We start from the raw sequence: 13,946 nt of genomic DNA, 5'->3' as shown, positions 1-13,946 counted from the left end.
GAAAACGAAGTATGTAGTATAGGACCCGGCACATAAAAACATACACACATGATTAAAGTGTAGAAAACGGAATGATGCAGAAGCAGCGTGTACAATTAACCACGTCCCAGGAAAGCAGCAGAAAAACAGTAGCTTTGGAGCAACTTAATAAGATGTGACTCAGGACCTTCAGCGGGGGAACAAGTGGGTGCCACAAGTGAAAGCCAGCTTTCCTCAAATCTTTAAAGAGAATCCTTCTGTCTCACCAGGCGTGGGTTGGTGGTGCCTCATCCTGAGTCCCACATCTTACCCAAGACCGTCCTCTCGTGCTCTACAACACGCACATCTGATAAGCAGACCAGACTGGCAAGCGCCTTTCTAGTAGATTTTTCATGAGCACCTTCCATTCTTTGTAGGTCATTTGTGAAGGCCTATGAGTAAATGTCTGTGGCTGGTAGAACAGTCTTCTTTTTCATGAGGCTTTTGCAAAATCCACCATTGTATTCGCCCAGCCCCCATTCCCAAGCAGCTTCTCAGTGCAATTTCTGAGACTCCAGGCTCAATAATAGTTCTTGACTTATGTTTAAATCTCTACAATCTATAAGCGAAGCTGACCTTTCCTTCTTATAAAAATGAGGTAGGATGGATAAGGACGGGAGAGGGAGGGAAGTAAAATACAAATGAACAAACAAAACAGCAAATATCACCAACCTCTGATGAGTTTATCTCACTCCAACAGTCTGTGCCAATCCCCCCTTGATCAAGAGTTAAGGGAAGGGAATTCTGACGGTGATCCTGCATGGGTCCTGTGACCAACACGGTTCACAGGAAGGGATTAGAAACAGCAAAGCCTGACATCACTTACTGTGTTTGGGGGCAATTCAGAAGTGAGATCTTTGACTTTTCACATTTGCACAGAACTTGGCATTTTACCAAAGGCTTTTACGTGCATTCATAATCCATCTGAACACAACTCCTAATCCAGAGCTCTCTCCGGGCACCACCCAGTCTCTTAAAACAACCCCTACTCCCTCCTGGGAATAAATTATATTGTGACTTCAGTGTAAACTCTGTGTCCTTCTTTCTCTATCACTTTAGGTCCCTCCTTCAAGCCTTTCACCTTTCTTTCTTTTTTTCTCAGTACATATATACATATATGTATATATACATGTATCTATTCTTTTTCACATTCTTTTCCCATTTATGTTATCACAGAATATTGGGCAGAGTTCCCTGTGCTATACAGTAGGTCCTTGTTGATTATCTATTTTATATATAGTAGTGTGTATATATCAATCCCAAACTCCCAATTTATCCCTCTCCCCCTGCCTTTCCCCTTTGTTAACCATAAATTTGTTTTCTAAGTCTGTGAGTCTGTTTCTGTTTTGTAAATAAGTTCATTTTACATATATACAATGGACTATTACTCAGCCATTAAAAAGAATGAAATAATGCCATTTGCAGCACCATGGATGGATGGAGATTATCACACTAAGTGAAGTAAGCCATACAGAGAAAGACAAATATCATATGGTATTGCTTATATATGGAATCTAAAAAAATGATGCAAGTGAACTTATTTACAGAACAAGACTTTCATCTTTCACTCCTTCCCGACTCCCCTACCTTTCACCATCTACCTCCTTATCTCTTTAACCCTTGTCACTACTCTGTATCTCTTTAACCCTTTCTGTGCCTGGTGATCCCTCCTTCTGTACTCTGACTCTCAACATCTCCTCCATCCTTGTCTCTCCGCATGTCTCAGCTTTGTCCCTCTGCTTCTCCTTATCACTCTCACCCTGCCGCTGTCCTTCTCTGTGTCTCTTAGTGTGCTCCATACTTCATCTTCCCACACAGTGGATAAGTCCTGGACTTGTCAGGGTCCTAAACGCCTCCACACGTTCCTCTCTCAGAGACAGGCTGCAGCCTACGTGCGGCAACCCGAGGAGATAGCCAGGAATGGGGTCAAGTTCCTGCAGAATCATGTACGTGCAAGTGGGCTTTGCCTAAGATGCCCCCTTCGTTATGAATTTGGCATCCCCAAGCACCTGAGTCCTCACTCTCTGCTGACAGCAGGGATGAAGCAGGGGGTTCGTCTTAGCACCACTAGTATGGGGGTATGGAGAAGTTACATACATCCCCTGTAACAGAACCAGAAACCAAGAGAACACTGGTTTGGGAGTCATGAACTCAAACTTTCAGTCTCAGCGGGGCCCCAAATCATGGTGAGCACCGGGCAAGTAATATCCTTTCCTGGGCCTCAGTTTCTCCAGCTATACGATAAGAGGTTAGGTCTGAATTTTGTTAATCTTTAAGAGTTTGTCCAGCTCAGAGATTTGAAACGTGAGGCTTTTTTTTTTTTTTTTTTTTTTGCGGTACGCGGGCCTCTCACTATTGTGGCCTCTCCCGTTGCGGAGCGCAGGCTCCGGATGCGCAGGCTCAGCGGCCATGGCTCACGGGCCCAGCCGCTCAGCGGCATATGGGATCCTCCCAGACCGGGGCACGAACCCGTGTCCCCTGCATCGGCAGGCAGATTCTCAACCACTGTGCCACCAGGGAAGCCCACGTGAGGCTTTTTGGAAGCAGAAATCCAGGTTGCTCTTTCAGAGGTTCAAGAGAAGACATGAGAGGCAGACCTGTCTTCTATCGGCAGTTGCTAGGTGTGGGGATCCAGGTAGGGGCAGGGGGGAGTACAAAGCAGAGTTGTGACTGTCGCACAGCAGACTCTTTAGCTGGGAGAGAGTTTGAAATCCCAGGCCAGGCAGTTGTCAGGAAATGCGGCATATGGGGTTGGTGGGGTGCCTGCTAGCTACTCTGGAGGACTGGACCGGAAATTACTTGCAGGAGGAGAGCAAGGAAGGAGAAGGAGGCGGGAAGTGACAACAGCCTTTGATGCCGAGAACCTTACAGGCCTGCCTTCTGAAACCTGAAGGACAAAGGAGCCGCAGCCTCCCCTTTATCTGGGGCTCAGGAAAGGAGACTTGAAAGAGATGAATTTAGATTCGTCAGAAGCCATTCGCCTTCCCACAGAGGGAAGTCAATTGCCTTAGCATGTGGCTCCGAGAGGTGACATGGTCTGGGGACAGAAATAATTGCAAAGAAAGTTTAACTGAAGCCAAGGATGAGCGAGCTGAAGTGAAATGGGCTACTCTAATATAATGGCAGTCTGGGGAGTTTCCTACATCTGGAGGCTGTTGTCAAAAGATAACAGTGTGGTCTCTTCACTATACTGCTTTTCCTGAGCAAATCAGGGAAGATCGGCCCTAGCTATTCAGAGACAGCCCAAGATGGAAGGGCTGGGAACAATAAATAGAGTGTTTGAGGCAGAAGGAGGACTCCTGATGGGGCTTAAATTCTGTCTGAGCTTGCAGAGTTCCAGGTCAGCCTTTGAGGAGCCAGGCTCTCCTTACCAACCAGTCTGTTGGTAGGGGGAAGGCAAGCATGCTGGACAACCAGGAGATCTGAGTTTATAGGCTAGCTCTGCAATGACTTGCCTTGTGACCTTAGCCAAGTCCCTTCCCCACATGCAAATGAGATCCTGGGATTCCATGAAGTCCCTTCAGGATCTAGCATCTTACTACCCAATTTGTATCCTTCTTTTGGACCAGGCTAATCTTCACACTTGAGAATGGGAACTAGTGCATTTGATCATTTATCACATGCCAGTCACTCTGATAGTTGCTATGAGAAATCAAACTACATAAAACAAGCAATGTTACATATTACAGTTACTAGCATATGATTAAACACTCCTTTTTAAAGATGAGGCAGTAGGACTATGCTTGTCACGGATGGGGCCAGGATTTGGAGCTGGGTCTATCTGGAGATTTTTTTTCCTGTCCCTCCCACTCCCCTCGCTTATCAATATATCTGGGCTTCTGCATGCTCCTTCCTGGACAGGAAAATGCCTTTATAGCTCTTATCTCTCCCAAGAGGCACTGTTCTTTGCCATCACTTCAAACTCCAGTTCATAAACCTCATCCTTTGTGAAGCACTTTCTTATTCCTTCTAATTTCTTTCAAAAGTCTTCATATGGGAACTCTGAAAACCACTGGCATCATTTGGAATATTTCTTTGCAAATTAAGTGTTCACATATTTGTTTCCTAACTGAGTGTGTGTCTTCTTGCAAACTTGTAAATTCCTTTCTTGAAGGCCAGGGACAATTAATGTTTTCCTTTGGATTCCATGCAGCATTATTCTATCCATCATGGTACTCAACACAGGGCTTCATAGACTATTAAAACTATAGAAAATCAGGACTGTAGAATATTAGAATTAAAAGTAGCTCATCCAGATTGCCCTTAAATTGCTCCGAAGTAGCATCGGCCTTGGCTTGAGCATCTGGGAGTTGGACGACTCAGCTCTGCCATTAAATCGCTATGTGGCTGCCAGTACTTCTATCACCCTCGAATCCTCCCTCAACCTTACCCTTTGCCTGCAACTGTTCCCTGGCCCTTGTCCATTATACCCTTCAAATATCTCCCCAAATCCCCTTTCTCAATTGTGTCCCCATCATCCTTGTTGAAGCCACTAACATTTTCAAGTAGCTTCCACAACAGACACCTAATTGACCCCATTCCACTGTCTTCCTTTCCACCCTCATTGCTATCTACTTCCGCACAGCTACCATGAAGTCAAAACATACAATGCAATCATGACATATTCCCCTCTTTTAACCATTTAAGAGTTCTCCTCTTTGCTATTAGAATAAAGACTTTGCCTGCAAGTCCCCCATAATCTGTCACTGCTTACCCCTCTGGCTTCACATCCCATATTTACTCAGCTTCAACCACACCACATTCTTCCTCTCCTGAAACCAACCAAGTTCTTTTCCTTCTTAGAATATCTGTCTCTGCTTGAAACCTTTTACAATGCTAGCTCCAACTCATCTTCCAGGTATTAGTGAAATAACACTTCCTCTGCAAGGTAGACTGTGAGCCTTACTGTTTTCTAATCCAATAGATGTACTCCCCCTCCGCCATGCACACACTCTACTCCAACTAAATTAGATCCCACTGTTAACTGATTACCTGGAACACTGCATCTTTACTTCATAATTCCTGCCACAAATTAAGTACTTAAGATTACACACACACACACACACACACACACACACAGACACACACACACACACACACACACTATATCTAAGCATCACAGGGTCTGAAGCATGGTACCTGGGACATAGCAGGTACTCAAAGAGCAGGTGATAACTACATAGATGAATAGTTTTTTGGAATTCACATTTTCATTCTAGTTCTATAAAATGGGAAGTGATAAGGTATGTTGGATTACAAGATAAGAACAGGGCTTTGGAGTCAGCCAGATATACATCTGAATCCTCACTACCCCTCTCAGTAGATGGTGACTCTGAGAAAGTCAGTTTACCTCTCTGGTGTTGACTTTTCAACTGTAAAATGGAGGCTGTGATATCTCAAAGGGTTTTCATTGTGAAGCTAAAATGGTACTACCCTGGCTCTTTTACTTCCTATAAGGGGGATTTGGGAAAGTCACTTAACACTGCCACTTCTCATCTGTATAAAGGGGATGGCAAGAGCCTCTGCTTCACGGGGCCATTGTGAGGATGACATTAAATTAAGGAATGGAAAGTGCTTTGAATGCCCACTGCATGTACTAAATTCGTGTTAGTGGTTATTATTATTTTTTAAAATACTTACCAAAGAGCTTGACATATAGAGTATTTCCTGATAAATAGTAGCCACTCCTACTACAATCACAATTATTATTATTAATTTTACAATTATTATTAGTGAGATGACAGGATGAAGACGAGGATGATTATAACGGTGATGTTTCTTACCAGTTCTGACTTTTGTTGACATGACCTCAAATGGTAGGGAGAACCCTTCTTTGTGATAATACCCTATTGCATTTTTATGCAAAACTGTCTCAAAGTATAGTTTTTTTTTTTTTTTAAGATAATCATTTCTTATATACGGAACAGTTCTTCTCATGCTACCATCTTATGGCTTTCAGATTTTGAGGCATGAATAAATCCCACCTAAGGCCTTTCTTCTCCAGATAGAACAGCCCCAGTTTCTTCAACTCTCCCAAGAAGACATTCAGAAGTACACTGCATGTCTAATCTTCATAAAATTTGGCCAACCCAGTCCCTCTGTTTATTCTTATGTGAGAGTAGTCTCAGTCTTTTAATTTCACATGTACCTCTGTATTTATTAACAGGGAAAGAGGTCTTTGACATACCGATGAGCAAAAAAAGCAATTCCTAAACAGCTTTACTGAGAGTTGGCATGTTTATGTGTTTGTGTGGGGTGTGTGTGTGTGTGTGTGTGTGTGTGTGTGTGTGTGTGTGTACACTGATACACAGATAGAGAGGGAAAGAGAGAGAGAGGTGTTTTGAGAATGTTCAAGAAAATGTTAATTCTGGCTATTTCTGGGTGATGGAAAATTTATTTTCTCGTTCATTAAATGTCTTTATTTTTGAACTGCCTGAATAGCCTACATAAGATACTTATTTTTAATAGACGGAAAGATTAATCACATTAGAAATTCCATTAACTGTACTTACAGGATGATTTAAGATTGAATTGCAAATATGTGGATAGAGTTAGAAAATGGGAGGGTGGGATAAATAAAGGATAGGTGAGTGGAAAAAGAACTTCAGGGAATGGACTTTGCTGACTGCTGATACTTCATGCATAGGCATTAGTGATTTGGGGGAGATGCTGACCAGTGTAATAGACCTCTATTCCATGGTGCCCATGGCTTCCTCCCCCTGCCCAGGTTTTGGGTCAGTGACTTGACCAGTGAAGTGCAGGTGTCTGTCCCATACCTAAAGGTCATCTGGAAGACTTGGCCTTGGTTCACATGCTGCGTCCGGTTGTTGTAACCATGTAGCATCTCTCCAAAGAGGGTGTTGTTGAACTTGGAATCAGGTTTGAGGCACTTGGGGCCCTCGCAGACATCTGAGAGCATTAGGCAGGATTTTCCATCAGGAGCCAGCTTGAACTCCTCCACACAACTGCATGATAAAACAGGGCCAAGAGTTAGCTCGCATGCTGAATGCCCCCATCGGGGGTGACCTAAAATCAAGGCCTCCTTTGCCTGCAAAACAGGTCAGAATTTAGGAATGCATACAGCTATTCTGGCTGGAATCTATCTAGGGCACAGGTGTCTAGAGAGAAGCACATTAATCCTGCAAATTGGTAAATTCAAGGAAAGTCATCTGTGACATTTTGGAGGAGTTGAGGGGGACGTCAGAGAGCACATCCATACACAAAGCAAATTTAAAAACTGTTTTCCATGAACACACAAACCTTAAAAAGCATGAGAGACCAATTCACAGGGAATTATCAACTAGCTTCTCAAACCACAACCTATTTCCAGTGTATCTGCTGGCCAAGGTCGAAGACTGTAGCAAAAACAAGGTTTTTATTGCCCTTGTAGCTCAGAGGTGATCCTTCCAGGACCATGGACAGCGCATGGGGGGGGGGGAGGGGGCAGCAGCCACAGCTTCTGTTCAATTAGCAATGTTAGCAGCCTCTGTTGGTCTCTAACTACCTAATCCTGACAGCAGAAGGGCCCTTGACATGCCTTTGAAACTGGGATGGGCTCCACGATGGCCCAAACAGGCATGTGAATGGGGTGTGGAAAAAATATTTGCAATTTGGGATGTTTACAGTGGGAAAGAAAGCTCTTAGAGAGGCATGGGGGGAAAAGAGAAAGCAGAGGTCCTAGCCTACGAGAAAATCAATTCAGAAACTGAAATTCTGTGAATGTGTATCTGTTCATGGTCCTTTGCTAGGCACTGAGGGTAGGGTGCACATAAGAAATAAGACACACAAGAGAACAGGCTGTACGATTGAAGATAGCTGTAAAATGTCATCTTTGTTCCTTGTGACATAAGTGAACCAGGCAAGTCATTTTACATTTTTGGTCTCCAGTTTCCTCATCTGTAAAAGGGGGTAGACACTACTATCCTACATTAATCCACTAGGCTGCTCTGAGGTTCCATGATACACTGACTGCATAAACAGTTAGACATTGAAGTGTACTTAACAAAATAAATATAGAGGTTGTAATGGTGGCAATGGTGGTATTTACTTATTGAGCATATGGTACTGACTAGGCACTTTGTATGTTTATTTTCTAACCACGAAAAAGGTAGTATCATCATTCCTGCTTTACAGAGAGCAACAGGAAGAGCCAAGAAATAAAGCATGTCACACCACGAGTAAGTGGCAAAGCTGGCGTTCATTATCAGGTCTGTCCAGCAACAAAGGTAACTTTTCCCTCACTTGTCTTTTCCAAATACAGTTGTTCTTATTTGCATCACATGACCCTGGTTACACTATGCTAATTGGAGTCAGTAGAAAGTAGTCAGTCTCCTATCGGCCTTTCTCCCATGGGATGAAGTGAAGATCTATTGAATCTGACTGCAAAAAGGCTCATGTGGGAGAAGGGAGGGGCTCTGTGACATGGTTTGGGAAGAAAGTGTACCCAGTCTGCAGGAACCACTAGCTGATGCTAGAGACAGAGAACCCAACTGAAGGCAGGAAGTAGGCAGGCAGAGCTGAAAACATGACCCAAGATCACCCCTATTGAAAACTCAGGAACACCTTACGTCTGAAGCAAGCTGTCACTCTGTCCTTGTTTTCCTCTAACTCCCAGTGTATTGCACAGATGCACCGACTGTCTTTCCAATGTTTACATGCTCCTGCCCAAAGTACAGTGGAAAGTTCTTAGAAGGAGGGCTATCTTGGTACCTTGGTCAAGTCTATCCTGTCTTCTTTTTGCATCTATTAAATACATGCAACTCTCCCTTCATAAAGTTGCAGTACAGATAATGTGAGTTATATAAATGTGCAAAGTATATGGTAAGTTCTCAGTAAAGTATAGTTCCATCCATTTATTCCAAAAGGTTCCTAGCAAATACGAGAAATGATATACTGGGTAGAGCTCACCCTCTTCTCTCTCTCCCTCACCCCACCTGCCTCTCTCACACATACAAATACATACACACACACACACACACACACACACACACGTGTACACCTATGAATGAATACATTGTTGTTGTAAAAGATTAGATATTATTAAAGTCTATAGAGTAAAACATAGAAGTTCTTCATTTCTCACTCCACTCCACACATATCCTTACTTCCTGTTCCAGCGGTCATCATTGTTAATAATTATGTATTCCTGTAGGGTTTTTTACTGCATTTAGAGATCTACTATATATATATTACACTTTTTATAATATAAATTATTTTAATTTTTATATCATATATATTTTAAAATTATAATTTTTCATAATAAACTCATAAACAGAATTACCCTATACATTGTTGTGAGATATGCATTTGTACCTAATTTCTTGGAGATCTTTTCAAATCAGTATACATATAGATCAATCTTTTTAATGACTGTTTGGCATTGCGCAGTATGAATGTACCATAATGATTTTACCTAATCTTTATTGATGGGCATTTTGGTTGTTTATAGCTGTTTGTTATTACAAATGGTGCCACAGTGAAGAATTTTGTACATATATCACTATGCATGTGTGTGTTTCTATAAAACAGATTTTTTTTTTTACCATCTTTAGTGGAGCATAATTGCTTTACAATGGTGTATTAGTTTCTGCTTTATAACAAAGTGAATCAGCTATACATATACATACATCCCCATATCTCCTCCCTCTGCGTCTCCCTCCCACCCTCCCTATCCCAGCTCTCTAGGTGGTCACAAAGCACCGAGCTGATCTGCCTGTGCTATGCGGCTGCTTCCCACTAGCTATCTATTTTACATTTTGTAGTGTATATATGTCCATGCCACTCTCTCACTTTGTCCCAGCTTACCCTTCCCCCTCCCTGTGTCCTCAAGTCCATTCTCTATGTCTGTGTCTTTATTCCTGTCCTGTCCCTAGGTTCTTCAGAACCTTTTTTTTTTTTTTGATTCCATATATATGTGTTAGTATACAGTATTTATTTTTCTCTTTCTGACTTACTTCACTCTGTATGACAGTCTCTAGGTCCATCCACCTCACTACAAATAACTCAATTTAGTTTCTTTTTATGGCTGAGTAATATTCCATTGTATATATGTGCCACACTTTCTTTATCCATTCATCTGTCGATGGTCACTTAGGTTGCTTCCATGTCCTGGCTATTGTAAATAGACCTGCAATGAACATTGTGGTACATGACTCTTTCTGAATTATGGTTTTCTCAGGATGTATGCCCAGTAGTGGAAGTGCTGGGTTGTATGGTAGTTCTATTTAGTTTTTTGAGGAACCTCCATACTGTTCTCCATAGTGGCTGTATCAATTTACATTCTTACCAACAGTGCAAGAGGGTTCCCTTTTCTCCACACCCTCTCCAGCATTTATTGTTTGTAGATTTTTTGATGATGGCCATTCTGACTGGTGTGAGGTGATACCTCACTGTAGTTTTGATTTGCATTTCTCTAATGATTAGTGATGTTGAGCATCCTTTCATATGTTTGTTGGCAATCTGTATATCTTCTTTGGAGAAATGTCTATTTAGGTCTCTGCCCACTTTTGGATTGGGTTGTTTGTTTTTTGATATTGAGCTGCATGAGCTGCTTGTATATTTTGGAGATTAATCCTTTGTCAGTTGCTTCATTGGCAAATATTTTCTCCCATTCTGAGGGTTGTCTTTTCATCTTGTTTATGTTTTCCTTTGCTGTGCAAAAGCTTTGAAGTTTCCTTAGGTCCCATTTGTTTATTTTTGTTTTTATTTCCATTTGTCTAGGAGGTGGGTCTAAAAGGGTCTTTCTGTGATTTATGTCATAGAATGTTCTGCCTATGCTTTCCTCTGAGAGTTTGATAGTGTTTGGCCTTACATTTAGGTCTTTAATCCATTTTGAGTTTATTTTTTATAAAACAGATTCTTAAAAGAGGGATTGCTAGATCAATGTTTTATGAATTTTTAAATTTTGATAGATCTACTAAATGGCTATCTGTAGAGGCACTGCCAGTTTACAATCCTCTCACTGATGAATGACAGAACTCATTTCTCCACATCTGTCACGTTCATTATTGCCAACCTGGGATGTCAAAAATTCATCATTTTTGTTTGGTTTTGCATTTCCCTGATTACTGGTGAGGTTCATCTTTTCATGCCATGGTCATTTGTATTTCTCATTATCCATCCATGTTTTGTGAGACTTGTCTTTTTCCTTATTGGTTTGTATATGTTTTGCATATTTTCTCAGTAATTATCTTTCACCTTCCAAAATTTCTTCCAGTCTGTACTTGCATTTTAATATTGCTTTTGATGTCTTATAACCTCTTTATCCTGGTCCTTTATTGCTTTTGAATTTTGTGTGATGCTTAGGAAGCCACAAAGATGCTAAAGAAACCCAATCTTTCTTTATATTCTTGTAGTATTTATATAGTTTTTTCATCTTTGGCTATTTAATCTGTGTGGCGTTTATTTTTGTGCATGGTGGGAGTGGTTATTTTAACTTAATTATTTTTAAAATGGGTAGATGAGCATCTGAAGGAGCCATCCCGTCCCTAAGTAGTTTGAAATGCCTTTTTGTCATGTATTAAATCCTTATATGTACCACATATACATAGTTGGAAATTTTATTTAATTATCTGTATATTCCTGCAATAATTCAGCACTATTTTCATTAATAGAGTTTTATGGCATGTTTTGAATGCAGCAAGGTAAGTCTTTTCCCTGTCAAGAACACTAATTTCCTATTTCAAAATTTCCTCACTGTTCTTACTCATTTTTCCCTTCAGATAAGGTTTAGAGTTGTTTTGTCAAATTTCATGTAAAACTTTAGTGGAATTTTGGGTTGTCTAAATTGAATTTGTAGACTAAATGGGGGAAATTTGTTAAATTTTTTTTCCTGTAAGACATACACATTGAGAGTCAACTCTGTGCTGAGCACTGTTGACAACTGTGGCAGAGATGATGTCTTATGTTCACCACACTGGATCCTCTTTGTGGACACCCTGTAGACTACGCTTCTAAACTGCCCTTGCAGTTGGGTTTAAGGGACGATGTGAAGGGATTCTGAGAGATGGAATCTGTGTTGCTGTGATATAAGTCATTGCAGATCCAGCCCTTACAAACATGTTGCATGACTCTCAAGCCCTCTCTTCCCTTGCTATGGCAAGCTTGGAGATCACGTGTTCCAGATCAATACTGCAGGATGGAAGAATGCTGCCTCAATTACAATGGACCTTGTGTGAACCAGAAATCAACTTTTGTGTACAATCTCCTGGTTTGGGAGGCTTCACTTGTTACAGCAACATAGCCTATCTTATCCTGGCTGATTGATACAGCATCTTTACAGTTCGGAGTCTTCTAACTCAGAAACATAGTTTGCATTTCCATTTAACAAGTGTTCTTTTAAAACCTTCACTGAAGTTTTAGACTTTAGGTCATAAAAATATTGCACATATCTGGTGGGGGTTTATTCATAGGTATTTATGCAATGCACTATGGTAGAGGTTACAAGCAGATGTTTTGGATCCAGACCACAATAGTCCAAATCCAGATTCCACCATTTTTTGCTGTGTGACCCTGGACAAAATGCTTAACCTCTCTGTACTTCCTTTGCTTACCTATGAAGAAGTTCCCACCGCACAGAGCCACTGTGAGGATTAAATGAGTTGTGTCTGAAATACAGCGTGCACAAGGATATAGTAGAGTGACAGCTTCTATTATTACAGTATTTTCCACTTGAGGAATATGATCAGTTTTCATGTTTGTTTTCCCTTATGTTTTCTAGTTAGTTATTGCTGATATTGAGGAAAGTTATTCTTGATATTTGAAAGTTGATCTTTCATCCTACCACAGAAGGAGCCCATCAGTTCTAATACATCAACCAGATGAATGAGTATATATTTGGCCAGTTTGGGTATTCAGGTTATGCTAGGATTATGGAATAAATTAGAAAACTGTCCTTTATTTTCTTTCTCTGGATCAGTTTACATAAGATAGAGGTTATCCGTTCCTTGATGATTTGGTAAGACCTGCATATAAAATCACCTGGGCTTGATGTCTTCTTTTTAATTGTAGACATTTAGCTCTCTTATCATTTTATTATATTTGGCTATTTAGATTTTCTACAGCATCATGACTCAAACTTGGTAATTTGTATTTTCTAAGGAAATAATGCATTTTATCAAGACTTTTAAATTTATTGGCATAAATTTGCACACAGTCTTCCCATTAAATTTGTTTTATCTTCTGTGCTTCTACGGTTATGCCCCTAGCTCATTACTAATGTGTTTGTGTTCTCTCTCTCTCCCTCGAAGAAGCTTTTGCATTTTATTGGCAAGGCTCCTTTTTTTTTCTATTTCATTTATTTCAGCTTTTACTTGTATTAATTCCTTCCTGCTGCTTTCTCTGAGTTTGTTTTATAACTCTTTTTCTGGCTTCTGGAGTTGAATGCTTCATTTGTTTATTTTCGGTCTTTCTTTCTTCTTCGTAAATGTCATGGAGCTTCTGACTACTGCTTTGCCTCTATTCCATGAGTTTGATATGCAGCTTTCCAGCTCCTGCTCTTTGCTAAAGAGGTGATCATTTAAGTTTGATTTTATTTACCCAAGTGTTATTTAGAAGGTTGCTTTTTGTAATTCCCAAATATATATATTCATATGCTAGATAGATTGCTGTTAATAGCTAATATTATCACAGTCTAGTCTGAGAATGTAGCCTGTATAATTTCTACTTTGGTGAATTTATTGACATTCCAGGCCCCCTTACCTAAAGGAGGCACAAAATGTCAAGTTCAGATTCTGGATCTACTTAAAGCTGTGATCAAATAGAGGCTGTACCACTTCCCAGCTGTGTGACCCTGATCAAGTCTGTTAACTACCCTAGGCCTCAGTGTCATTATCGATGAAATGGGGATAATAATAATCCTTATCATAGGGCTGATGTGAGAATTAGAGATAACTTACATAAAGGATAAAATAGGATCTATGATGTAGTGG

At 40.7% G+C, this 13,946-nt stretch overlaps 1 protein-coding gene across 4 annotated transcripts in view; it reads right to left on the bottom strand.

Annotated features, from left to right (window-relative positions):
* ASTN2 (astrotactin 2) overlaps positions 1-13,946 on the bottom strand; it is a gene marked incomplete at both ends in the record, with an annotated part of 917,251 nt that overhangs the window by 306,151 nt on the left and 597,154 nt on the right. For all 4 annotated transcript variants that reach the window (XM_082842116.1, XM_082842118.1, XM_082842117.1 and 1 more), the window contains one exon: positions 6,795-6,983. In XM_082842116.1, the coding sequence (XP_082698242.1) occupies positions 6,795-6,983 (189 nt within the window). The remainder of the gene's footprint in view (positions 1-6,794; positions 6,984-13,946) is intronic.

The sequence above is a fragment of the Leucopleurus acutus genome, assembly GCF_964270905.1.
Source record: "Leucopleurus acutus genome assembly, chromosome: 7".
NCBI lineage: Eukaryota > Metazoa > Chordata > Mammalia > Artiodactyla > Delphinidae > Leucopleurus > Leucopleurus acutus.
This window is presented reverse-complemented; position numbering and strand designations above follow the sequence as displayed.